Source organism: Astyanax mexicanus, chromosome 7, assembly GCF_023375975.1.
Source record: "Astyanax mexicanus isolate ESR-SI-001 chromosome 7, AstMex3_surface, whole genome shotgun sequence".
Taxonomy (NCBI): domain Eukaryota; kingdom Metazoa; phylum Chordata; class Actinopteri; order Characiformes; family Acestrorhamphidae; genus Astyanax; species Astyanax mexicanus.
Window position 1 is genome coordinate 43,550,651 of NC_064414.1, and position 25,824 is coordinate 43,576,474.

At 38.3% G+C, this 25,824-nt stretch overlaps 1 protein-coding gene across 1 annotated transcript in view; it reads right to left on the reverse strand.

Annotated features, from left to right (window-relative positions):
• rgs17 (regulator of G protein signaling 17) overlaps positions 1-7,036 on the reverse strand; it is a 30,034-nt gene extending 22,998 nt beyond the window's left edge. Inside the window, exons 1-2 of the mRNA XM_007256078.4 lie at positions 6,863-7,036; positions 972-1,212 (exon numbers count right to left, since the gene is read on the reverse strand). Of these exons, the coding sequence (XP_007256140.1) occupies positions 972-974 (3 nt within the window). The 5' untranslated portion in view covers positions 975-1,212; positions 6,863-7,036. The remainder of the gene's footprint in view (positions 1-971; positions 1,213-6,862) is intronic.
• Positions 7,037-25,824: the final 18,788 nt, after the last annotated feature.

The following is a 25,824-nucleotide window of genomic DNA, read 5'->3' on the forward strand; positions in this document are numbered from 1 at the left end:
ATGTTCCTAAAATTCATCCCAAAACAGATTAAATACTTGAATCGATGCGATGACAGCTAAATTACGCGTCAACAATTTTTTACAGTTAACGTTGTTGATGACGTCAACTAATCGCTGCAGCCCTGGTACTGGTACTAAAGAAAAACATCTCAGAAAGCGTGCAAAAAAATCTTTGCTTTTCAGCAATTAGACATTTACAGGATTATATATTAAATTAAGCAATTATGTTATTATATAGTGGCACTGTGACAGCTGCATTGTGTTTAGGGTGTGTGAAGAGTACATTATAGCAATGATGGAATGTGAGGAAAAAAAAAAATTCTGTGAGATGAACACGTGAGGGCATCATAAAAATGCAAATAATTCCTTTCACTTTTGGTTGAGTATTTTAAATTGGTAATGAAATGTAGAAGGTTACTCCAAATGTCCAAATATATAAATATCATGACTTTGTCTGCATTTCTGATTAACCTAACACCAGTGATGATTCCTGAGTGATATGAAAGTGGCTACTTGACTGTGAAATGTGTACTATTCATTTGCTAGGCCTGTCTGCCCCTTTCTCCCAGATCATGCACAATGTCTCAGACCCCTTTCATTGAGCTTAAAGCCCAAAAGCGGACACATTTCACAACTCAGTGAACGAATGAAAAATAATTTGTTATAAATATAAACTAGTGTTCTAATTGTTCTTTCATTGTCTAATTGTTTGTCTCCAAGCTTTTAGGGTTGAGGAACACTAGAGCAATTTGTATTACTGTGTTTTAAATCATGTGCAGATTTTTCTTTAACGCAAAACCAGACACCATCCTCTGTGCTACAATATACAATCAGTCAACAGTATGAGACCTCTTTCCCAGCATGAGATCACGAGTGCAGAACACATAAACTGGCTTGTAATAGAGGACTTCATTCACTAATCCTAAACAGTGTAGATTATGTGAATGTAGTTCAGAAATTCCAAAACTTACCATGCAAATTATTGGATGTCCTTCCACAGACCAGGCAGAAACCTCACGATCATAATGTCAAAGGTTGATGTAGGGAGGGTGCTGGAATTTAAACGATGGCTGCTCTTCGCTTGTCTTACCATCCCTGACCAAGCATGCTTCAGGAGAAGGTCTGGTAAGTAGAGGTAGGTTTGCTACACCTGGTCTTCGCAGGCAAATCCTTTTCTTAAAATCAAGGGCAAGGTGAACCAGGATAAAACATCTGAAAATAAAAACAGGTCAACAAAAAAGCAAGCTGTTAATGTAACTGACCAAACAAGGCATACTTACAAGTTAATTAACATGCTACAACAAACACAGATCAATCAGTGGCCACTAATCGGTCAATGTGTACTCAGAGTGTGTTACATATGTGCAACAGAACAGCATATTGAAACCAAAACATTTATCTAGCTTATCTATTTTCCTGGTAAATCAGTTATTTTAATTTTAGTTGTACATCCTTATCAGTAAATGAGAATTTCACTTTTTATTTTTTACAATTTCTGCATAATTTAATGATCAAATTAGAAAAATGTTGTTAAAAAAAACGTAATTCTTGATTCATACATAGCAACTGAAGAAATACAGTTTTAATCAGTTACTTATTAGTGGATGTGCCAAAATAATAATTAATAGCATCACTTAGAGCTATACAATATGCAAAACCTTTCTTTTACATCTCAATTAATCAACTTTCTCTCTAGATGAGGTAAAATTAACTAATTGAACTATGACTTATGTCAGGTGTGCAAGCGTGAGCTAGAGGGGTATAAAGTACCCCAGCACTGAGCTGTTGAACATTGGAACTGTATTCTTCAGAATTACAGTGCTCCATCCCATCATATTGGGATGAAATGGGGTGGTGATCATCCAATATTCTGACTAATGCTCTCGTCACTGAATGCCATCAAATCATAGACAGCCATTTCTGGACAATAGAGAAAGTTATTTCAACAAATAAAGCATAAGCCCTGATTTGAGAAGAAACAGTGAATGAGTAGATATCTGAATACTTTTATCCATATAATGTGATACTGCTTGAAGTTTGAAATTTTAAATCCAGCACAGGTGGACAGGCTCATCTAGTGCCACCAGATGCATTACATAAAAATACATAAGATGTGTGCAGGAATTCTATAGTAAATTAAATGTCAGTGTCTGTGTTGTAGACATTGTGTCCTGCTATCACCACTCCAATAAAGAAATTAGTAGTCAGTTGGTACCTCTCCATTCAAAATAGACTAAATTACTCTGTTTACATCTAAAACGACCAAAAGTACTATACAGATAAGTTCAAAAATCTGTAAAAATGCTCCCATTCCCATTCTAGAGAAATCAATGTCAGAGTCAGAACTTTTCTCAATGGTGCTGATAGGACACAGACATATACAGAGTTCAATGCCTTTGTGGATATTAAAACTGTTGCCTGTGGCACTGCTTTACAGCTTTAGGCCTAAAATATACTTTTAACCGATTCATGTTGGATAGGCACCTCCAGGGCTTCATAAGGCAAATTAGAACTATTTTATTACCATGAACATCAGGCCTACATACAAAAAGCAGAAGATATGTTCAGGACCTGTGGTTTGTATCACCACCATGGTAAAGAAATCCAAATTACTCTGTTTGCAGCTCAATAACTTAATCATTTTATAAAAATTCTACAAAAAGTCTTTGAAATTCCTATTTAAAACTGGACGGATTATGAAAATAAAGAGGGAAAACAATATTGTATCTGTAAACTGCAAGGTAAACTACAAGGAGCTGATCGTGGACTTCAGCAAGCAGGAGAGAGCACACTCCTCGATCTCCATCAACAGGACTGCGGTGGAGAGGGTCAGCAGCTTCAAGTTTCTGGGTGTTCATATCTGCGAGGATCTGACGTGGACAGAACACACCACACGGGTGGTAAAGAAGGCACAACAACGCCTCTACTTCCTTAGATGGCTAAGGAGGTTTGGTCTGAACCTCAGCATACTCAGGACTTTCTACATCTGCACTGTGGAAAGCATTCTGATTGGCGGCATCATCATCATCATCATCTGGTTCGGGAACTGTACTACTCTTGAGAGGAAACCGCTGCAGGGGTTTAGCTCCCAAACCTTTTGGATTTTTACACCAACCGCTGCCTGAGGAAATCATAAAGGACCCCTCCCATCCAAGCCACTCCCTGTTCTCACAGCTGCTGAGTGGAAGGAAGCTCAGAAGCTTGAAGATCAGAACTAGCCAGTTCCGAGACAGCTTCTTCCCCTAGGCGACCAGGCTGTGGAACAGCCAGTAGAACAGTGTTCTGCCCAACCCAACTCACTGACACCCATACAAACTCTGCACCCTGCACTTTACTTTACACTGCATCTATCGAGACTTTCCCATATTATACAGCATTCTGCCCCCTGCACTCCCCACTCAACTCACTACTTACCTGCACTTTACTCATAGTTATTCTGTGACCAACTGGACTATTTCCTCACTCCCACCCACACACACACTCTAGATATCTGCATATCTACATAGCATCGTATATATATATATATATATATACTTATTCAGTCTTACATAATATATTTCCACGCAATATTTGTCTATAGTGTAAGTTATTATGTGTTTTGTTATTGAGTGTACTGTGTATATTGTTTATACTGTAAAGGTATCTTTATGTCTTGTTTTATATTATATTTTATTTTATTCTTCTTCTGGTAAATATTGTTTTCTGCACATTGGTGGGAATCTGCACCCAAGTTTTTCATTCACATGTACACCTGTACTCTGTGACAGGACAATAAAAATCTTGAATATTGAATCTGCATATGTTTAAATGTGAAGATGTAAATCAGCACACAATGTACAAAAATGTACAAAATGTAGCCAAATACCTAGATTGCACATTTAAATATATAACTGAATGAATAAAAATAACTCAAAATTACTTGAGCAACTAAATTTTATATTTACACTTTAAACGTACATTTTAAAAGCTGATTCATGTTGTCATATACCAGTTTATGAATATGACTACGTCATATTACAGTTTTAAACAAAATCTACTTCTATAGACACACACAGACATTCGTTTTCACTCTCATTTTCATTGTGCATCCAGCTTTTAATAGAAATTTCACTGACTTTTTTTTTTTTTTTTTTTTTTTAGAATTTTCCCAGAACTACTATGTCACTGAGATGTAAACAGAGTCATTCAGATTCCTTTACCCTGGTCGTGAGATAATCCAGAGGACACAATGTCTGCATTTTCACCTTTTCACTTTATTTGCTAAATAGCCTACATTTTTAATTATAACCAATAGGAATAAGTAAAACCTTGTGATATTAGCCCTTATATGAGATCACAGAGACAGTGACTTACCTTATCTTAGGATCTCTAACTCTACTCAGTATGTCAGTTTAAGCCTAACATGCAGCATCATAAATATTCACTGAAATTTTGACACATTCACAGCATACTCCTGGATAAATCTGTAGCATTTAACTGCTGTTCAGTCCTTTCTGTAGCATGTTCGGTCTATTTATAGCCTCCTTATCATCTATCAGTGCTTAAATAAACGGATTATAGCCAGCAGATGGTAAATGTACAGGAGAGCGGGAGAGGCCTAGTGTGCGTTTATACGTTCAGAAGCGTGGGAAAATGGTCGACCACCAGGAGAGGGAGAACACTTCTTACAAAAGGTACTTTAAAGAGACAATTTCTGTGTCTGAACCTGAAGAAATGCTGCCTACTCAGGCAGGAGTCTGAGACTAGTAGGCACTCAGGCATGCTGAATCAAAGTTGACTAATCTAGCCTTCTATTTCATTGGGCAAAAATGCTAACAGCTAATAACAACATAGCTAATTGCTCATATCTACCAGTTAGCTGTTGATATTTTGGCAACGCCAGGACATATGGTTCCCTTTTGATTTAGAAACAGTGAACCATGCTACACTACACCCCAAGTACATTTCGCACCGGATTTCTACTGTTCCTTTAAGAGCTTAGATTGCAGTGAAATTGCTGTGTAAAGGGTTGGGCTGCAGCTAATGATTATTTTGGTAAAGCAAGTCTTTTTCCGATTAGTTGATTATTCAATTAGTCAATGATTATTTCTGCCATGCTCATGTACATCTCTGCTTGCTGTAGTTAGGCCTGTAACAATAAAAAACAAATTGCGAACAATTTGTTGTCCCAGAAATTAATGCGATAAATTATATTATTTTCATTTTAAGACAATTAACAGCCTAATACTAATATAATGCTAACATAATATCAAGAAAAGAAAATTTCACAATTTAAAGCTGTTGGACTTTTAATTAATATTTTGGTTTGGAAGATATCATTTTTTTTCCACCTGCAGCAGTTCACACGCCATTTTCCATTTTACGCATTTTAAAATGCTCGATGAATTTCCACCAACAAAAATAGGTTTTGGAAACACTTGATGCAAACATGGGCTGGTCACAAAAAGCCTTAAGGTTCTTATAAGCCTGAACTGAACCAGTATCAGAATTAAGATTTTTTTTTGGTCGAAAAGGGCTAATTGTATATGGAGCCGCAGTCATTCAGGCACTAGCTAAAATATTGTTCTCTGTTATATATAAATTTTGTAATGATATGTTTTGTATGTTAACAAATGAACAAACACAATGAAATATATCAAAATTATTACAATTATTGAAGTCATGTCGATTTATTGTACGATAAATCGATAACATGATTACTTTAACAGGCCTAGCTTTGGTTACGGCTTGTATTCCTACCTTTTTTATCACTTTAAATTAGAAGAAAGAGCTGAATGTGGGAAAAAAATAAGAGACCACTTAAAAATGATGAGTTTCTTTGATTTTACCAAAAATGAAAACCTCTGAAATATAATCACGAGGAAGATGGATAATCACAAGACACCACACCAAACTGAACTGCTTGAATGTTTGCACCTGGAGTGGTATAACGTTATCCAGAAATAGTGTGTAATACTGGTGGAGGAGAACATGCCAAGATGCATAAAAAACTGTGATTAAAAGCAGGGTTATTCCACCAAATATTGATTTCTGAACTCTTAAAACTGTGTGAATATGAACTTGTTTTCTTTGCATTATTTGAGGTCTGAAAGATCTGCATCTTTTTTTTATTCCAGACATTTCTTATTTTCTGCAAATAAATGCTCTAAATAACAATATTTTTATTTGGAATTTGGGATGAATTCCAAATTCCTTCATTTTTTCCAGAGCTGTATATGAGCTTTAAACGTCCAGAAAACGCCTAAATGTAAAATATAAATCTATATATATTTTTTTACATTAATTAGTGAGATAATGTGTAATCTTATGTGTTTGATCACTTTTGGTGACCAGGCTGAGTGTGAACTGAGAGAGTGAGCAGCCCTTGACCCTCCCCCATTGCGTTACAGTCACTAAAACTGTGTGTAGTGCATTTCAGTTACAGATGAACGATTAGTCGACACTGAAATAGAGAGAGGACACGTTTGTAGAATCGAAGTGGTCGATTATGTTGACTAACCGCTGCAGCACCGGTTGTAACGGGGGTCTCCGGGCTGCTCCGCTCTGCAGCTGTGCGCTGAGATTTCAGCAGCCGGACTAAAGTCACTGCAGGGAGGGTTAAAAACCGAGGGCTGACCCCGGACACAGTCCCCGCCACCAGGCTCGAGCTGACAGCCCGAAGTACACCGTAATAAGCTGCCGTTACGAGCTGAGCACGAGCCCCCGGTCCACTCCTCAGTGCCCCGGAGCTAGCGCTAGCTAACCGATTCATTTTCTCCGCGACCGACCAGAACCCAGCAGCGGCTAACGGCAGCTAGCGAGCCAGGCTAGCCGCCGAGCTAACGGCACGTTTGAAGGCTTTAAAGGACATTTTCCGCCTTACCCTCTCGCTTCAGACGTCCTCCTTCGAGCACACGGGGGCTTTACGCGTGTTTCGTGCCGGTACCGGGGGTGTGAGAGGGTGAACGGGAGCGCCGCCGGTTTATCTCCATCAGCGCGCTGCTCGCTGCCATCCGCCCAACTTCAGCACCGAGCCAGCGGGGGCGCAGTGCGCATGCGCCGCGCCGCTCCAGCTGTCAGAGTACTGCAGGCAGAGGTGTGAAACACACACACACACAGTTACATACACACACTTACACATTCACACACTTACACACACTTACATTTACACATACTTGCACACATACTTATATACACACACTTACATTCACACACTTACACACACAGACTGACACTCACAGAAACATGTATTCCTGTCGTTATCCAGTATTTTTATCCTCTTCCATTAGAGCTGGGAGATTAATCAAATTAACACTTTACATATAGAAGCTGCCAGAGAGATCTCAGTAGATAGTCACAGTAATCATAAATCTGTAAATAAGTCTTTATGTAGCAGTGATTTGCATATTTTACACTTTTCCTTAACTGAAATAAAAGCAGTTTTTTTGTGCTTTGTTTGATATAAAAAAACTGTTTTTAAGGTTGAAGGAAGCTGCTTGCAATTATTTAAAAATTGTAAAATGATACTTTTGTTTTTATATTGTAACATACAAGTTACAGGATATTGTGTTTGTTTGGTTTAACTTATTTGACTACAATAGTTTGTATATTTGATAAAAAATTGAGAACCTGCAGTCAAATAAGGATTATATTTTATATTTAATCAATTTCTGTTACTGTTCTAAACACTGCTATTGATTACGGAACTAATTTCAACTTCAACTCAAAAAAGAACCCACAGTCCTGTGAAAAAGATAAACACATATATACACACATAAACAATAATAAGCCTGTTTTTATGAGCTATTTCCATTGACCAGACAGTGTTTTATTTTGTGTTATGTTTGAGTCCCTGTACTGAACTTGGCCCATCTTAAGATGCCAATGTTCTGACTGGATACAATCCATATACTTTTACTCCAATTTTGTGCATATGAGAGTGTGTTTTTTACAGCATTACAGTTTTCATAAACTTAATTTTAAAATGTTAAATATATCGCCTTGCTTAGAGTTTCATGATATATCACAATATATTAAATTTTAACCCCTGTATCATGATATGTATCATATTGCCAAGTTCTTGCCAATAGACAGCCCTTCTGTTGACTAACTTGAGCATTTTAAAAGAACATAGGTAGAACAAGCTCTACCTACAAAGTGCTAAATAAATAAAATAATGTGTCTCTCAGTGCTGTAAAATTACTTGATATTTAATATTGATATTTAACCAGTCAGGTACTCCATGTTGCATCCATTGACATCTCATCCTCACCTAAATGATGCTGTTCTCACTAAACAATGCAAATTAATCCTCACAGCAATGTTAAAAAATCGATTGAATATTAGAGACAGTTACTCCAACAAAAGCAGAATTATTTATTTAGACTTTTGTCCGTGTAAGTTAAATAATGGGGACATTTGGTCCTAAATACACATATGCACGCACACACACACTTAAATCTTCCTTGCCTCAATGCCTTAACACATTGAACCCCATATATTCATGTGAATGAAGAAAGTGTAGAAATGAACAGAAAACATGTAAACAATGTAAATTCTCTCGAACTGGCAACCCAGGCACATTAAAAAGTGCTCACTGTAATAAGGGTTTTGTCATATCATATCGTACACAATAATAACGCCAACATTTTTTAATATTGTGAACGAAATTATACTTTAAAATATTGTGCCATATCCCCCACCCCTAATTATCACATCAAGGTACTACTCTATTTGCTGTTTTTATCAAGAGAAAAATTACACTGTTCTCATTTTCCATTATATATCTAATAAAGACAGATTATATCAGTCCAGTATCATTTGTTTAACTTTAATTCTGGATATATGAGATGTTTGGAGTGCATTATTAGTATCATGACATTCTGGATTATTGACTTATTATTGACATTCTTAAAATAGTTTTTTTTTATTCTGTTTTTTGTCATATTGCCAAGAGAACTGTGATCATGAAAATACCATGAAATATCGTGATATTATTTTAGGGCCATATCGCTCAGCCCTACTGTTAATACTGAGTAATAAGGGTGAACATGTGCTTCAGGACAAAATCTTGTACAAACACCTATTGCTCTTTAAGCAGGTAAGTTTAACTTATACCCTATGGTAAAAAAAAAAATAGAAAATACATTGATTATTGGCTAAAATGGCTAACAAGACAAACCTAAATATGTGATATAGTCTTAAAAATGATACATAATAATACATAATAAAACATTTTAGTAAGTAAGTAAGATGTAGCCTCATGTGGCCTCATGTCAGATAGGCCCCCATCCCAATGTATGTATGTATTTATTTATTTATTTATTTATTTGTTTGTTTGTTGGTTTAAATAAATAGTGTGATCGGACAAACGGTCAGCAAAAGTTAATATGCCTATATTCATAAAATACACATGTATAAAAATATTTTCCATCTTCATACATTGCCTTTCTATGCATGCACACGTTCAGGAATAGTGCAGTAGTAGTTACTTCTCTGATGCTTTGATTAATAGACGTGTAATGTGTCCTTATTCTCCACTAGGAGGCGCTGACAGCACAGCTGCTTGATTTTGCTCTCCTCACATTTCAGCTGCAGCAGCTTCATCATACACAATAGTACAGAAAAGAAGGGTGTTAAGTTAAGCCAGAAATTGAAAATAGTCACCCACAAATAGTCTTTACTTCAAAGAAACGATGACTCATGTAGATGCAAATTCAGGCCTTTTATTTTGTATCTCAGTACATCAGGATCTTATCATCACTGGAAGTGGAGACTGATAGACTCTGATTTCTCTATTTGTGATGGGGAGTGTGCCATTTGCATACTGATGACTAATACTAACTAGTTTTATAGTAGCAAGTATGTAGTATAGTAAAAAAATTTAAAGTTGAATATACTTAAATATCTATAATGCACATTAAGTTTCTGGTCAGTTTTGAATTGCAGTTTTGAGGGACACTATTAAGCCACAATGTAAAGTGAAACGGAAAGGAAGGGCTACCCAAGTCTTAAACACTATTAGAAAAAATAACAGATAGCAATGAGAGCACAGACAATGGCAGTAGAAGAACTTGCAGTGATGTGTGTGGGCATATAAATCGTGCATCACTTTCTTATTATGTTTATAATATCCTGCCAGACAGCACTATTAAGATTATTATATGGTATACAGCCCCCTTCAAAGATGAATCTGAGAGAAAACGAAAATGCTTTTTTTTCTCTTTAAGATTTATTTCAAAAATGTACCATTTTCTCCCACCCATTTAGCTGCTACTCAGCTGTATATCCCCCACAGGTAATGCCACAGCACAATGAGCTGTGAAGACTAAGACACGTCTTTTCTTTTTTTTTTTTTTTTATTTCTAATTTTTCCCATTTTCTCCCCAATTTACATGGCCAATTATCCAACCCACTCATTACTATCACTAGTAATGCCCCAACACACCAGGAGGGTGAAGACTAGCACATGCTTCCTCCGATACATGTGAAGCCAGCCACCGCTTCTTTTCAGAGCAGCCAGCACGCTTGGAGGAAATCGCAGCAGCTCGGCTCCGGTACATCAGCTCACAGACGCCCTGTGCTGCAGACATCACCTTAGGAGTGATGTGGGGAGAGAGTGCCATCTACCCACCCAGAGGGAGCAGGGCCAATTTTGCTCCCTCTGACGCCGGGAGCATGATGGCAAAGCTGCATAGCTGGGGTTCGAACCTGCAACCTCCTGCTCATAGTGGCAGCGCTTTAGACCGCTGGACCACTCGGCGCCCCAAGACACGTCTTTTCTAATACATGTGAAGTCAGCCACCGCCTCTTTTCAAACTCATGCAGATGCATCATTGTCGAGCAGCTTTGGGGGAAAGAGCAGCGTCTCAGTTCCAAAACATCAGCCCGCAGACGCCTTGTGCAGATCAACATCACCACCCAAGGAGTGATGAGGGGAAAGAGTGCCATCTACCCACCCATAGAGAGCAGGGCTAATTGTGCTATTTGTCTTTTGGGGCTCCGGCAGCTGATGGCAAGCTGGATGATCAGGATTCGAACCTGCAATCTCCCGATCACAGTGGCAGCGCCTTAGACTGCTGGATCACTCTGCACCAACATTTCAGCTTTTTACATTTACATCTATTTACATCTGGATCTGATACACAGTTCAAAAGATTTTTTATCTGAACACACCCATTTTCCTTGTACGCAAATTAATTGGAACAGTTGTCATTTAGTTGACATTTAGTGACAGTTAGTGACATTGCTGTGGTTTTCCTTGGTCTACCTGGTCAACATCTGTTACTTAGTACACCAGTGACAACTTTCTTCTTTAGGACATTCCAAATGGATGTACTGGCAAAGGCCAATATTTGTGCAATGGCTCTGATTGATTTTTCATTTCCTCTTAGCTGCACAGTTGCTTGTTTTTCACCCATTTAAAGCTTTCTGTTTTTTAGTTTAAATGCACAGTCTGCACACATAAAACTCAGCACTACTTATTATGTGAATAATTAATGTAACAGAACACACCTGGGGAAGAAAACCCACCTGACAGTGGCATAAAGTGTAGTATGCAATTGGGACACAGCCCTAGTTAATATTTTAGGTACTAACTTGCCAACCTGCACTATTAAGATAAATTTAGTACATAGTATATACTTTTTAGTATTAGTGTGTAGTATGCGATTGGGACGCAGCCATAAATAAAAATAAAACACAAAAGCTACAAAGTAAAAGGCATGATCAATAAAAAAAGAAAAGGACACAACAAAGAAATGAGGCGTTTAATGTGAAGCAGTAAACTGAAATAAACAGTACATTTTAAAGTACCTTCCTCGAAGATCCATCAAAATCTAAACACAAAGAAGAGAGTAAATGGAGCATTTCCTATAAGCTGCTTGTTTACTTCAGTGCTCAACAGTTTCAGTAGTAGATGAAAACATGATGAATTTCAGTGTATAAAATGATGAAGGAGATTTAGAGGTGCTTTATCATCAGCAAAGATAAAATATTCTGTTTACAGATATAGGGACTTGATTTATAATGATGCTTCTTAAATTGAATTTTGTTACATTTGCTTATGTAACTGTGCTGACTTTGTGCACCTTTCTAGCATTTTTTGATCAGATATCACTGTTTTGCTGTGTTTTACAGCAACTAGGAAAAGCTCTTATTTACAAAGCTCTTGTTTTTTCAAGGCTACTTCTATATGTGGTATTGAATTCCAATACATATTTGATTTGAGGCAATGCAGCTCAGTCTTTTCAGTTGAAAATAACATTTGCAATGCAACATAAAGCCCATTGCTCACTACTGCCAGCACCATGCATCAGCACACACAAGCGCTTAATAACGCTTAATAACACTGCACATTTCTCAGTGCACCAAATGCTGAATTTGCCATTTGGTGCACTGCCAGCATTTGGCTTTTCTGTTATTTGTTTAGTGGGGTTTAGGTGTGGCAAGCAAAGTGTGTGTGTATACTCACTTGAAAAACGCACTCTATTCAGATTAGTACATACATTACATATATTCTATATTATTAGAATGTATTTTGTGCATTAGCCTGCCGAACTTGCACTACATCGATATGTTGCCTAAACATTATAGTGTTATGGCCTAGTATGCAAATCAGAATGCAGCCCACGCACAACACAGCATTTGACTTTTCAAATATTCACAAAAAAAAAGTTCTGTGGGTTTAAATAATCACAAGTATTGACTAAACATCACCAGAGTGATGTGTGATTTTTAATAACTGATGTAATAATAAATAAGGTATTGATAGTGAACTTGTGGCCCTTTCCTGCACTGACAGAGCCGACCACTCAGTGCCTGAAGGGAAGGTCAATTTTCAAATGTGCTCCATTACAGATGATGGATTGTCTGATTAAAACGGCAATCAGTAATGTAATCTAAAGCACTTCATTATCTCAGAAACTTTTTTTGATTACAAGCCATTGTCATTTTAAATTACTTCAGTTTCAAAGCTGTAAAAATGTAGATGGAACTTTTAATATGTAAGAGGAAGTGGAGGAGAGGGGGAGGGGAGTTGCTTGTCTAAATTATCTGTATGTACTAGCATCCTGTCCCATCAAGGTTATAATAGTTGAATTTTTCATTATAGTTTTTAACTTTTATTTCATTTTCACTTTTTCTCCTCCAATTCAGTTAGTTTTAATTTGTTTTTAGAGTGGGGTTGCTATTTCTTTTAGTTAGTTTAAGTTAAATTCTAGTATTAGTTTTAGTTTTTTTCATACTTTGGATTATTTGTGAGGTGCAAGATTTAAAAAGGTGTTATGTAATAAAATGCAACAAAAGAAATAATAAAAAAAATGTGCAGTTATTGTCAAACAACCAACTGTCAACCAAAACTGTAACGGTCCACAAGCTAGCAGTTTTAAGTGCAAAATATATGTAATACTGCTGCTTTAAATAGCCAATAGAACACACATTAACATGAAACACACATCGCAACAGAGAGCTCAATCTGAGAAACACATAAACAAACTCAGAAACCCAATAAACTCTAAAGGTGTCGTGCGTTAGCGCCCGCTGTAAAACTAAATTAACAAACATGGAAATAAAGGGTTTTTTATCTATAATTTCAGTTCATTTCAGTTAGTGTTATAAACTCTCAATTCAGTTCCAGTTAGCTACCTTTTTTTTCTTTTAATTACTGTTTCTATTAGTTTCAGTTAACAAAATTGTGTTTTCACTTCCATTAACAACAATAACCTTGTGTCTCGGTATTTTTGCTTAACCCATTTCAACCCATCGGTCACAATTGTGACCAAAAATGTTTTATTAATTATAAGCCTCTAAAAATGTTACTGGTTAATTTCCCAATACTCTATAAGAAAATATTGAAATATTACAATGTTTCAATTAAATGTGCGCAGTATAATTTTTTTTGAGTAAATTGTCACATGGCCGGAGCTGTTTACTTCCTGGTTGCATCTTGAGAAAAGGATGGCTGCCTCAAAGCTCCCAAATAAAAGGTTAGTAAAGTATGTTAAAATAAACATAGAAACAAATATTTTTGTACACATGCTCCCTAAGTTGTTTAGTTATGACATATGCATTTGTAATTAATCAAATGTCTTTGGTGTGTTTGCAGAATGAGCAAACATGTAAACAGTCACAATTGTGACCGGTGGGATAGAATGTTATATCTAGATGCACACATACTTAATATACAAACAAATTTCTTGTTGCATCTTATCTATATTTTTTTTATTTTAGGATGACTGATTTTAGGCATGCAACATTGCTATCATACCTCAAAATGAGAAAGATTACGGGGGCGAGTAACAAAAGTAACCCAGTAGTTACTTTTACTGGTAACTAGTTACTTTTATAGTGGAGTAACTCAGTTAGTAACTCAGTTTCCTTTTCGGAGAAGTAACTACTAACTATAACTAATTACTTTTTCAAAGTAACGTGCCCAACACTGGTTACTAACAGTATACACAACAGTTTACATCGTTCCTGAAGTTTTGAATGAAGTATTTGACTGTAATGTACATTTAGTTGCAAATGTTGTACTAAAATATTATACCAACATTAAAATATTTGCACTAAAGTACAATTTAAAATGTTTACAAATAAAAGTTTCAATACATGTTACACTAAAGTGATGCTGTTACAATTTGTATTTGAAATAAACAAACAAGGTTAACATATTTTGAACATATTTTGCCATGGGTCTTAGTGTTTCTATGGTGTGGAAAGTCCCAAGTTCCTGATCAAGTATTCTGTTTCAGTAAATGCTGTCAGAAGGCCCTTATTTCAACAAAAAAAACTATTTGAGCAACCTTTCCTTGAGAATACGCATATCATCCCACCGGTCACAATTGTAACCGGTAATAAAACACACTTTTTCATCTACTTTTCTCATTTTTTTGGAGGAAATAAGTTTTGATTATTTCAAAGGGTTACTAATAACACATGATTTGCATATTTGCATGTCTGGGAAAAATTTGGGCATAAATGGGTTAATAAAAAAAAAAATCAATGTGGCTTTGAATTTACAGATTTGATACAGATATTTACAGATATTGGAATTTCAATACAAAAGGCATCTAGTTCTTAAATGGTATTGGGTCATCTTGCAGGTACAATTTTTTTAAAGGATATGAACATTTTTTTTATTCTATGTATATTAGGGGGCTATGCGGTATGTTTTGTGTGATCCTCCTGCTGTAGAAGAAATCCTCTTAACCTTTTAACAGATGCTTTGATATTTACATACAAGATGTTCTGGTATTTTCTGGAATCCATTCTTCCCTCCACTTATGCTGTATATTTCCATTACCACTCATGGCAAAACCCAAAGCATGATCCACTGCAATCTAATCTTGACCTCCACAATTCCTCTGAACTGCCTATTGGCATTTTTATTATATCCTTCCCTATCTTGTGGACATTGACTAAATTTCATATTCATAACTCAGATTGATTAGAGGATCAAAGGTTTGATGAGTGTTAGTACAAGGTTTGAAGAGTCACTTGAAGTGCTACAGATGCAGCGGAACTGATTTTTCTGTAGGGACTGAAGAGTACAAAGTATAAAGAAAGGGAGATTCAGCTTACCCGGATAAGGACACTTTAAGTGTAAATCTAAATTCCAAGTGCCAGTTGTAGCTGAAAGCTTGATGACCTTGGCACATAAAATTAATGTTAGATGAAATGAATAACAAACTTAGATTTTTATTCAGCGTGAATAGACTTTGGGCAGGGCTTTATACACTCATCATAAAAGAATTATTAAAAAATAGTTGTACCAGAAGAAAGTGTTGAATTGCAGTACATTTATACTGAAATGGGCAACACTTACATTTACTAAGCTACTTATAGAGTAGTAATGTGTACCACATGTATGATGCATTATGCCAGATTTCCTGCAATAATCCATATCATGAAACTTCAATATTCAGCCAGTTCCTGCAGATTTTACAGCAAACGTATTGATTGATTGTTGACGGTGCGTCCAACAGCATCCCACACATTTTCAATTGGACACAGGTCAGTCAAGTTGGCATCTTCAATGCGAGTTCTTCAGAAAGTAGCAGTATGTGGGCGAGCATTGTCCTCTTAGAATGGTCACAAGTTGCAGGACCTTATTAATATAATAATATCATATATATATATATGTATATATAATATAATAAAATAATATATCTGCTGTGTGCTTTTTTGGTTTTAACTGTTTAACTGTATTTTTAGATTAGGAATATGTGATTGGTTTTAATACTAAATTTTTACTTTTAATTTAATGTACAGTGCTTTCGTTGACACTTGGGCCCCTATTTAAGCAATCTATAAGGGAGACATCAATTGCGCATCACACAGCTGGATTTAGGGCATGTTGGTGTGTCTTTGGTATCATCAGAAAAAAAGTATGCCTTGCGCAGCTCGAAACATGCAAAAATCATGTGCTAATGTATCATGGTTTGTGTTTTTTGGTGTAACAGGAAATAAACCAATCAGTGTGTCATTTGTCATTCCCTTTAAGAGGCAGGTGCAATCTGACTTTGGCATGCTGGTATCTTAACAGTGAGGCGCTTTGTATGTCTCAGCAGAGGAAAGTGAACTGCACGTTCATGGTGTAAAGGTGAGCCAGCAGGTGATTTACGGGAACAGCAATAGTATTTTATTTTTTATTCTGTTTATTGTTGAGGTAAAAGCTAAATTTGTGCACTGCAGCATGTCTGTGTGTGTGTGTGTGTAAGGAGCAGGGGTGTATTCACATGGCGCACCTGCGTATCTAAGGTAGGTATGGATGGGTGACTATTGCTTGCCTGGTCGGTTAAATCGGTCAGTGGCGCACCTGTATTTCCCACAGGCAAGATAGAATAACGCCTGACATTTACCTGAACACACCTCACTTCCAGATCACCACGCCCATCAATATAGATTTATTCCTAAACTCCGACTCTATTTTAACGGTGCAGGCTCTTTGCTATCTTACACAGGACAATGTGACACGCCATGCGCAGGGGGTAGGATAGGTCCCTTGGTGTCTTTTAAATGCGTCATAGTGTCATAGTGCCAACAAACCGTTAATCTTGGCACAGACCTCTGTGCCTCCAAACAGGTGTTTGTTGGACCACCCACTAAAATAGCCTGCTGCCATTTTGATTCACTCCACGACAGTCTGGCATGACTAGACACCAAGTTTCATTCCTATCAGTTGATTTCTTCTGTAAGAGTAAAACTTCTCCATCTTTGAAACAGAAGCTACAAAGGCATGGTGGGTGGAGCACGGGTAAAGCAGCTGTCCTCAGTGTGAACTGTTGCGCTATAAAAACTCCCTCAGAGTAATTACTATGTGGTGCTACTTTTCTGCATCAATTACCTTCACCTTTCATTGGGCTCAACTACTGGAAGACTGGTTAGCTTTCCTTTAAACTACAGTATTAGCCTCACACCACTATTTAATATGCATCTGCAGATGCTAAAGGAGTCTGAATCAGTGACAGCCCTAATTTTCTTCTGTCAGTCTTGGTAAGGCTCATTTAGCCGAACAGCCATCTCCAGGGTGTTCACCTGTCAGAAAGAGGCGCAGTCATCACATTAATTTAAAATACTGCTCAGCTGCACCCTAATTCTACATCATTCTTCCTATGAGAATTTAGCAGACAGTATTGATGCTGTTTTATCTCCCCTGCACAGCTTCTGGCTAAATTTCATATTGATTTAAAAAAAATCTGTAGCTGACATTTAAAGCATTGCATCCCCCCTGATTACTGAAGTGAACTACTGGCCTTTTATAATCCCCCTGCAGTATGGTCAGTGATTGTTTAAATCCTAAAAGGATTTTGGGTACGAAAGATTCAAAATTGAGATCCTCTCAACCTTTTAAATCTAGACTAAAAATATGATTATTTAGTTTAGATTTAAAAAGTTGAGGGGATCTCAATGTTGAGCCAAAATATGATTGATTTTATTTTGACTATTTATCAAATAATAGAAATCTCATTTTCACAGCTTAATTATTGTATATTTTCACTTGCATGCATTTGTCCTTCCTGTCATAGCAAGCAGCACAACAGGGTGGACAATAACAGAGTGGAACACTTTAATGAAAATCGACATTTAATGAAAACAGAAGACATGTAAATTGAAAAAAAAAAAAATGAAAAACATATTCATGGTGACTTTGTTCCGTTCCCAAGAAACATTTTGATTTACTAATGATATTTTTATTACTGTGATATTTTACCATTACAGGGTGGACAGCCAAAATTTTACTATGGCTAAGTATGGAGACAATATAATAAATATTAAGTCAAATCATTATTATTAATTGCTGGACATGCAAAAAGTGTCTTCAGTCCCCAGAGTGAGCGCTTAGCATGGTTAGTGACTAATGCTAGTGCTGCTCCAGCTGGGGTTAGCAGCAGGCTACAGGCTAACACTCACCTTTAAACAACAAAAGAGCTAGTGCTTAGCGAGGTTAGCAGCTAATGCTATTGCTGCTCCTGCAGTACTAGCCGGGGTTAGCAGCAGGCTACAGGCCAATAACACTCACCTCTAAACAGTGCAAAAGCTAATACTTAGCGAGATTAGCAGCTAATGCTAATGCTGCTCCAGGAGTGCTAGCCGGGGTTAGCAGCAGGCTACAGGGCGATAATACTACCCTCTTAATGGTTAAAGAGCTAGCGCTTAGCAGCTAGTACTAATACTGCTCCAGTCTCGGTGCTGGAGAACTAAACTGAAACTCCTGTATAATGCTGTAATCCAGAGGAGTAGCTTTACAGGTCTTTACAATCTGACTGGTAGAATTCATATATAATGTGCTCAGAATTATAAGGTGCAATGAAGATTCTAAAGGATTCTAAGTGCACCTTCTGGTGCAAGAAATGCAGTAATAGCGTTGTTGTGGGACGCAAGACAAATTTCAGAGAATTTTGATGATAAAAGTGTATTGTATTGTATTATATTGTACTGTCTTTGTCCAAGATTTGGAATGTGTTCATTTTCTAAGCAGTTCATCCGATACATTGGCCTGCAGCTGAGTCTGTTCATAAAGAATACCCATTGGTTTAGAAATGAACACCATCTGTGCTGCTGCCAGTGTCAGGTCTGGTGATGATGTATGGGTAATTAAATGCTATCAAGGCATCGAGACTCCGCTCAGACTGGCAGAGCAATAGTCTGATCTTCAGACCGAATGTACCAGGATGAGCTGAAGAGCCCTGATCATTTTACTTTCAAATCCACAATCTAATTATGGGCTATATATAGGGGTTTCCAGCATTCAAGGAATTGGCATACAATAAGAAGGACTATAATGAATGATCAAAGTTCAATCCCCGAGATTTGTTATAAACAATGTAGAACACATGATGGTTTATATTTCTTCTTTGACAGGTTTGGGCTCTAAAAAGACATAAAAGGTAACTTAGAAAGCAGCTGATTCTTGTTCCAGGGTCAGATGCTACATGGGGAAATCTAACATGTAATCAGTTTTGTATTACCTGCATTCTTTATAATAAAAGTACAAAGCTTCTCTGGGGTAATGTCATATTGAAGACCACTTTAAAGTGCATTTAACTCTTAAGTAACCATGTTTTGTTACTGTACTGTTGTTTTACTTTTAATTACAACCACAAATTAGAAAAAGTTGGGACAGAATTGAAAATGCATATAAAATAGAAATGCAGTGTTTCTTACATTTAATTTGACTTTTATTTCAATGTAAAAATGTGAACCTAAGAAATATTTTTTTTGTCTAGTCAACCTCATTTCATTTACTAATGCACAGACATTATATCCATTCCTGCATTTCAGGCCTGCAACACATTACAAAGAAAGTTGGGACAGGGACAGTTTAAGACCAGGAATAGGTTAATAGTTGGGTTTAATAATGATTTGGAGCAAAAACAGTATCCAAAAAAGTTGAGCAGGTGAGTTTTTAAGTATCATTGGCAGAGGATCTTTAGTTTGTCAACAAATGTATGAGAAAATGAATAAAACGTTTGAAACACAAAGAAAGATTAGAAGGAATTTGCATGTTTATTGCTCTATAGTACATAATATTATTCAACCATATCATAAAATCCCTCAAGTGGCACTGCGTCAAGAACCACCGTTCAACAATAGCTGATATAATCACACAACCTGCGTCAAGCTCTACAATATAGAGTTACATACACACATACCACCATACAACTTTACTGTGCAAAATAGAAGCTATGTGATATCCATATCCAGAAGCTGCATCAATTTCTCTGGGCTTGAAGGAACTTCAGATGATGGACATCAGCTCACAGGCACCTTGGGCTGATCGACATCATCCTAGGAGTGATGAGGGGAAAGAGCGCCATCTACCCACCCAGACAGAGCACGGCCAATTGTACTCTTCCGGGGCTCTGGCAGCTGATGGCAAGCTGCATGACCAGGATTCTAACCAGCAATCTTCTGATCATAGTGGGATCAAATAGCACTTAAAACAATTCATCACTTTGTGTCCTCAGTACAAAAAAAAATGATTTTAAGTGTTGTAAAATTGAATGGCAATGTTTTGGAAAATGTTTACATATAGCTGGGCTGAAACGCAGGAATGGATGTACATTAATAAGTGAAATGTTTATTTGTATTATTGTTTTTGCTTTAAAACGTGTTTTACATATGCAAGCGAGGTTCTTCTATATCACTCTCAAGAATCACTCCTACACTTGAAGCAGTTAGCCAGTAAGAAGATTAAGCCATTTTATATTTACATGCACAGAATGTAATACTGAGGGCCATAATTTACATCCACTTTAACTGCTTTTCTTTAAATGAGTCGAACTACTTTGAGGCTCTTGAAGGAGACATTAATTACTGAATATCATTTTACTTTAATGACACCAGATATCCAGTGGACCTCATGCAGGAAGCACTCATCTCAAAGGATGAAGCTTAACAAAACGCACCATTAAATGCGAGCCTGCAGCACACTCTGGAGACGGGTCGACCCTGTGGTGGTAATTTAACGCAGACGATTTCACTCTGTGGAAACAAGCTTTCTGAAGTTTACTACCACACTGATATTACCAATTGAAATAATGACAAAATGCCATTGGCTTCAAAACGGGCTAAATGTTGATTAAAAATGGTGTGTGTTATTAATAGATTGCTCTAATTACACTAAAACAAATGTTTTGACATTACTGTGAATGTTAGCATTACATAACAATGAGCCCCTTAAACAATTCCCTCCTCTACAGCCGGATGAATCATGTCTGGCTGGCCAAATAATTTCTATTAGTTGTAGGAAAAGCATTTCAGCATTTTTTGTCAGTGTGTGTCAGCAGTGTGGAAATGAATATCAAAAAAGTGATAGAAAAAGGCTGCAAGGCTGTAAGGTATACTGTATACTATGTATACTATATACAAGTCTTAATAGTGTGTGTTTGTTTGCAGGTAAGTACACAAAATACTACCATACTAAACACACAAGTGATACAGTATGCAGCATTCTCCAGTGGTTTATTTTTTAATTTATATTTCATTGTGTTTATATACAGCTCTGGATAAAAATAAGAGACCACTTCACTTTCTGAATCAGTTTGAGTAAAATGAACATTGTTGTTTTATTCTATAAACTACAGACAACATTTCCCCCAAATTCCAAATAAAGTATTGTAATTTAGAGCATTTATTTGCAGAAAATGAGAAATGGCTGAAATAACAAAAAAGATGCAGAGCTTTTACGCCTCAAATAAAGTTTTAAGAGTTCAGAAATCAATATTTGGTGGAATAATCCTGGTTTTTAATCACAGTTTTCATGCATCTTAACATGTTCTCCTTCACCAGTCTTACACACTGCTTTTGGATAACTTTATGCCTTTACTCCTGGTGCAAAAATTCAAGGCGTTCAGCTTGGTTTGATGGCTTGTCATCATCTACCTTACTCTTGATTATATTCCAGGGGTTTTCAATTCAGCAAAAGAGAAGCTCATCATTTTTAAGTGGTCTCTTTTTTTTCAAGAGCTGTATGTTGCTAAAATTGCAACACAGAAAACTGCGGTTCTCCAGCCATCTGCCGCAATTAAGTGCATGGTTGTCCACATTTTTTTTCTAATATTGATCCAGATGTGAGTAGCACCTCCCATCATAGTGTAAGATAATAGTGAGCACACTCTGACTGCCTCTGAGTATGAATTATGGGTATTTGTGTACACTTGACTTTAACAATTTCTCCTGATCATTTTATTTTCTCACATTTTTCTCCCAATTTAGCTAGGCAAATTGGCCCACCCATTCAGCTGCTACTCAGTTGTTACTCAGGTGTATGCCTTCTCCAACACATGTAAAGTCATCACATCGCCCTCGGAGGAAAGTGCAGCGACTCTGTTCCGATACATCAGCTCACAGACGCCTTGTGGTGATCGACATCACACTTTGGAGTTATGTAAGAAAAGAGAGCCATCTACCCACCCAGAAAAAGCAATGCCAATTGTGCTCTCTCAGGGCTCTGGTAGCTGATGGCAAGCTACATGGCCAGGATTTGAACCAGGACAATTTATCTATACCACATACTTTATATCTACATACAAGTGTTACGAGACTATTTTAGAGCCATACTGCCCATTTTTTTACTCTGTATTCTAAATTTGACCCACAAGTAGTGAGGCCTGTCCCATTAACATTTAAGCTCTATTTCAGTTATTTTACCTATTTTTTTATTTTAGCGAGCAGCCAACTGCACACCATGCAGCTTTATTTAGGTAATGTCAGTGTGCTAATTCTCTTAATTTTGGATGTGAAATAAATCAATCAGTGTATTCCCTTGTCATTCCCTTTAGGAGCCAGGCGAATTGCTATTTTAATGGGTGCAGTGTTTCTGCACTTCTCAGCAAAGAAAACTGATCGCTTGTTTATACTGTAAGGGAGACTAAACAGGTCATTTACTGTCATGTAATCATTCATGGAATTAGTGGAATAATAATTCCACTCATGAATTAGCAAACATTATATTGTGTTGATGTAGAATAACTGTATTGTTTTTTTTGTATTTTGTTTATTGTTGATATAAAAATTTAATTTGTGCACTGCTGTGTGTCTGAGTGTGCATAACAAGAATTAGAGGTGCACCTGTTGATAATTTACTGCCAAGATAGCAATAAACGTCTGGTTGTTGTTGTCTGTCTAGGTGCATTACAGTCAGTGGAGCACCTGTGTTTTCTTTTGCCAAGATAGCAATACACCAGAAAATTACCTGAACACACTTAATATCCAGACCAACTGACTCATTAGAGTAGATACATTTACAATCACTGTTGCTATTTAAACAACGCAGGTAGGAAGCATAAAAAAAGGTTGTTGGAGGGGTATAAAATATCAATGAGCATCGCAAAGTGCCTTGCACAGGGTGTAAGATCAGGGCCAGAAGGTTTTAGAAAGCAAACTAGATTGCAGTTCCTGCAGAAACTGCGAGTGTGATTGCAGTGCTGGCTGGTATCTGCTAAGGTGTTGCTAAGGTGTTGCTATGGTATCCGGGGTGGTTGCTAAGATGTTGCTAGGTGGTTGCTAAGCTGTTGCTAGGCGGTTGCTAAGGTGTTGCTATGGTATCTGGGGTGGTTGCTAAGGTGTTGCTAGGTGGTTACTAGGTGGTTGCGAAGGTGTTGCTAGGTGGTTGCTAAGGTGTTGCTAGGTGGTTGCTAAGGTGTTGCTATGGTATTTGGGGTGGTTGCTAAGGTGTTGCTAGGTGGTTGCTAGGTGGTTGCTAGGTGGTTGCTAAGGTGTTGCTAGGCGGTTGCTAAGGTGTTGCTATGGTATCCGGGGTGGTTGCTAAGGTGTTGCTAGGTGGTTGCTAGGTGGTTGCTAGGGTGTTGCTAGGCGGTTGCTAAGGTGTTGCTATGGTATCCGGGGTGGTTGCTAAGGTGTTGCTAGGTGGTTGCTAGGTGGTTGCTAGGGTGTTGCTAGGCGGTTGCTAAGGTGTTGCTATGGTATCCGGGGTGGTTGCTAAGGTGTTGCTAGTTGGTTGCTAGGTGGTTGCTAAGGTGTTGCTAGGCGGTTGCTAAGGTGTTGCTATGGTATCCGGGGTGGTTGCTAAGGTGTTGCTAGGTGGTTGCTAGGTGGTTGCTAAGGTGTTGCTAGGCGGTTGCTAAGGTGTTGCTATGGTATCCGGGGTGGTTGCTAGGGTGTTGCTAGGTGGTTGCTAGGTGGTTGCTAAGGTGTTGCTAGGCGGTTGCTAAGGTGTTGCTATGGTATCCGGGGTGGTTGCTAAGGTGTTGCTAGGTGGTTGCTAGGGTGTTGCTAGGCGGTTGCTAAGGTGTTGCTATGGTATCCGGGGTGGTTGCTAAGGTGTTGCTAGGTGGTTGCTAGGTTGTTGCTAGGGTGTTGCTAGGCGGTTGCTAAGGTGTTGCTATGGTATCCGGGGTGGTTGCTAAGGTGTTGCTAGGTGGTTGCTAGGTGGTTGCTAGGGTGTTGCTAGGCGGTTACTAAGGTGTTGCTATGGTATCCGGGGTGGTTGCTAAGGTGTTGCTAGGTGGTTGCTAGGTGGTTGCTAGGGTGTTGCTAGGCGGTTGCTAGGTGGTTGCTAAGGTGTTGCTATGGTATCCGGGGTGGTTGCTAAGGTGTTGCTAGGTGGTTGCTAGGTGGTTGCTAGGGTGTTGCTAGGCGGTTGCTAAGGTGTTGCTATGGTATCCGGGGTGGTTGCTAAGGTGTTGCTAAGTGGTTGGTAGGTGGTTGCTAAGGTGTTGCTAGGCGGTTGCTAAGGTGTTGCTATGGTATCCGGGGTGGTTGCTAAGGTGTTGCTAGGTGGTTGCTAGGGTGTTGCTAGGCGGTTGCTAAGGTGTTGCTATGGTATCCGGGGTGGTTGCTAAGGTGTTGCTATGGTATCCGGGGTGGTTGCTAAGGTGTTGCTAGGTGGTTGCTAAGGTGTTGCTAGGCGGTTGCTAAGGTGTTGCTATGGTATCCGGGGTGGTTGCTAAGGTGTTGCTAGCTGGTTGCTAGGTGGTTGCTAAGGTGTTGCTAGGCGGTTGCTAAGGTGTTGCTATGGTATCCGGGGTGGTTGCTAAGGTGTTGCTAGGTGGTTGCTAGGTGGTTGCTAAGTTGTTGCTAGGCGGTTGCTAAGGTGTTGCTATGGTATCCGGGGTGGTTGCTAAGGTGTTGCTAGGTGGTTGCTAGGGTGTTGCTAGGCGGTTGCTAAGGTGTTGCTATGGTATCCGGGGTGGTTGCTAAGGTGTTGCTAGGTGGTTGCTAGGTGGTTGCTAGGGTGTTGCTAGGCGGTTGCTAAGGTGTTGCTATGGTATCCGGGGTGGTTGCTAAGGTGTTGCTAGGTGGTTGCTAGGTGGTTGCTAGGGTGTTGCTAGGCGGTTGCTAAGGTGTTGCTATGGTATCCAGGGTGGTTGCTAAGGTGTTGCTAGGTGGTTGCTAGGGTGTTGCTAGGCGGTTGCTAAGGTGTTGCTATGGTATCCGGGGTGGTTGCTAAGGTGTTGCTAGGTGGTTGCTAGGTGGTTGCTAGGGTGTTGCTAGGCGGTTGCTAAGGTGTTGCTATGGTATCCGGGGTGGTTGCTAAGGTGTTGCTAGGTGGTTGCTAGGTGGTTGCTAGGCGGTTGCTAAGGTGTTGATAGGCGGTTGCTAAGGTGTTGCTATGGTATCTGGGGTGCTTGCTAAGGTGTTGCTAGGTGGTTACTAGGTGGTTGCTAAGGTGTTGCTAGGCGGTTGCTAAGGTGTTGCTAGGCGGTTGCTAAGGTGTTGCTATGGTATTTGGGGTGGTTGCTAAGGTGTTGCTAGGTGGTTGCTAGGTGGTTGCTAGGTGGTTGCTAAGGTGTTGCTAGGCGGTTGCTAAGGTGTTGCTATGGTATCCGGGGTGGTTGCTAAGGTGTTGCTAGGTGGTTGCTAGGTGGTTGCTAGGGTGTT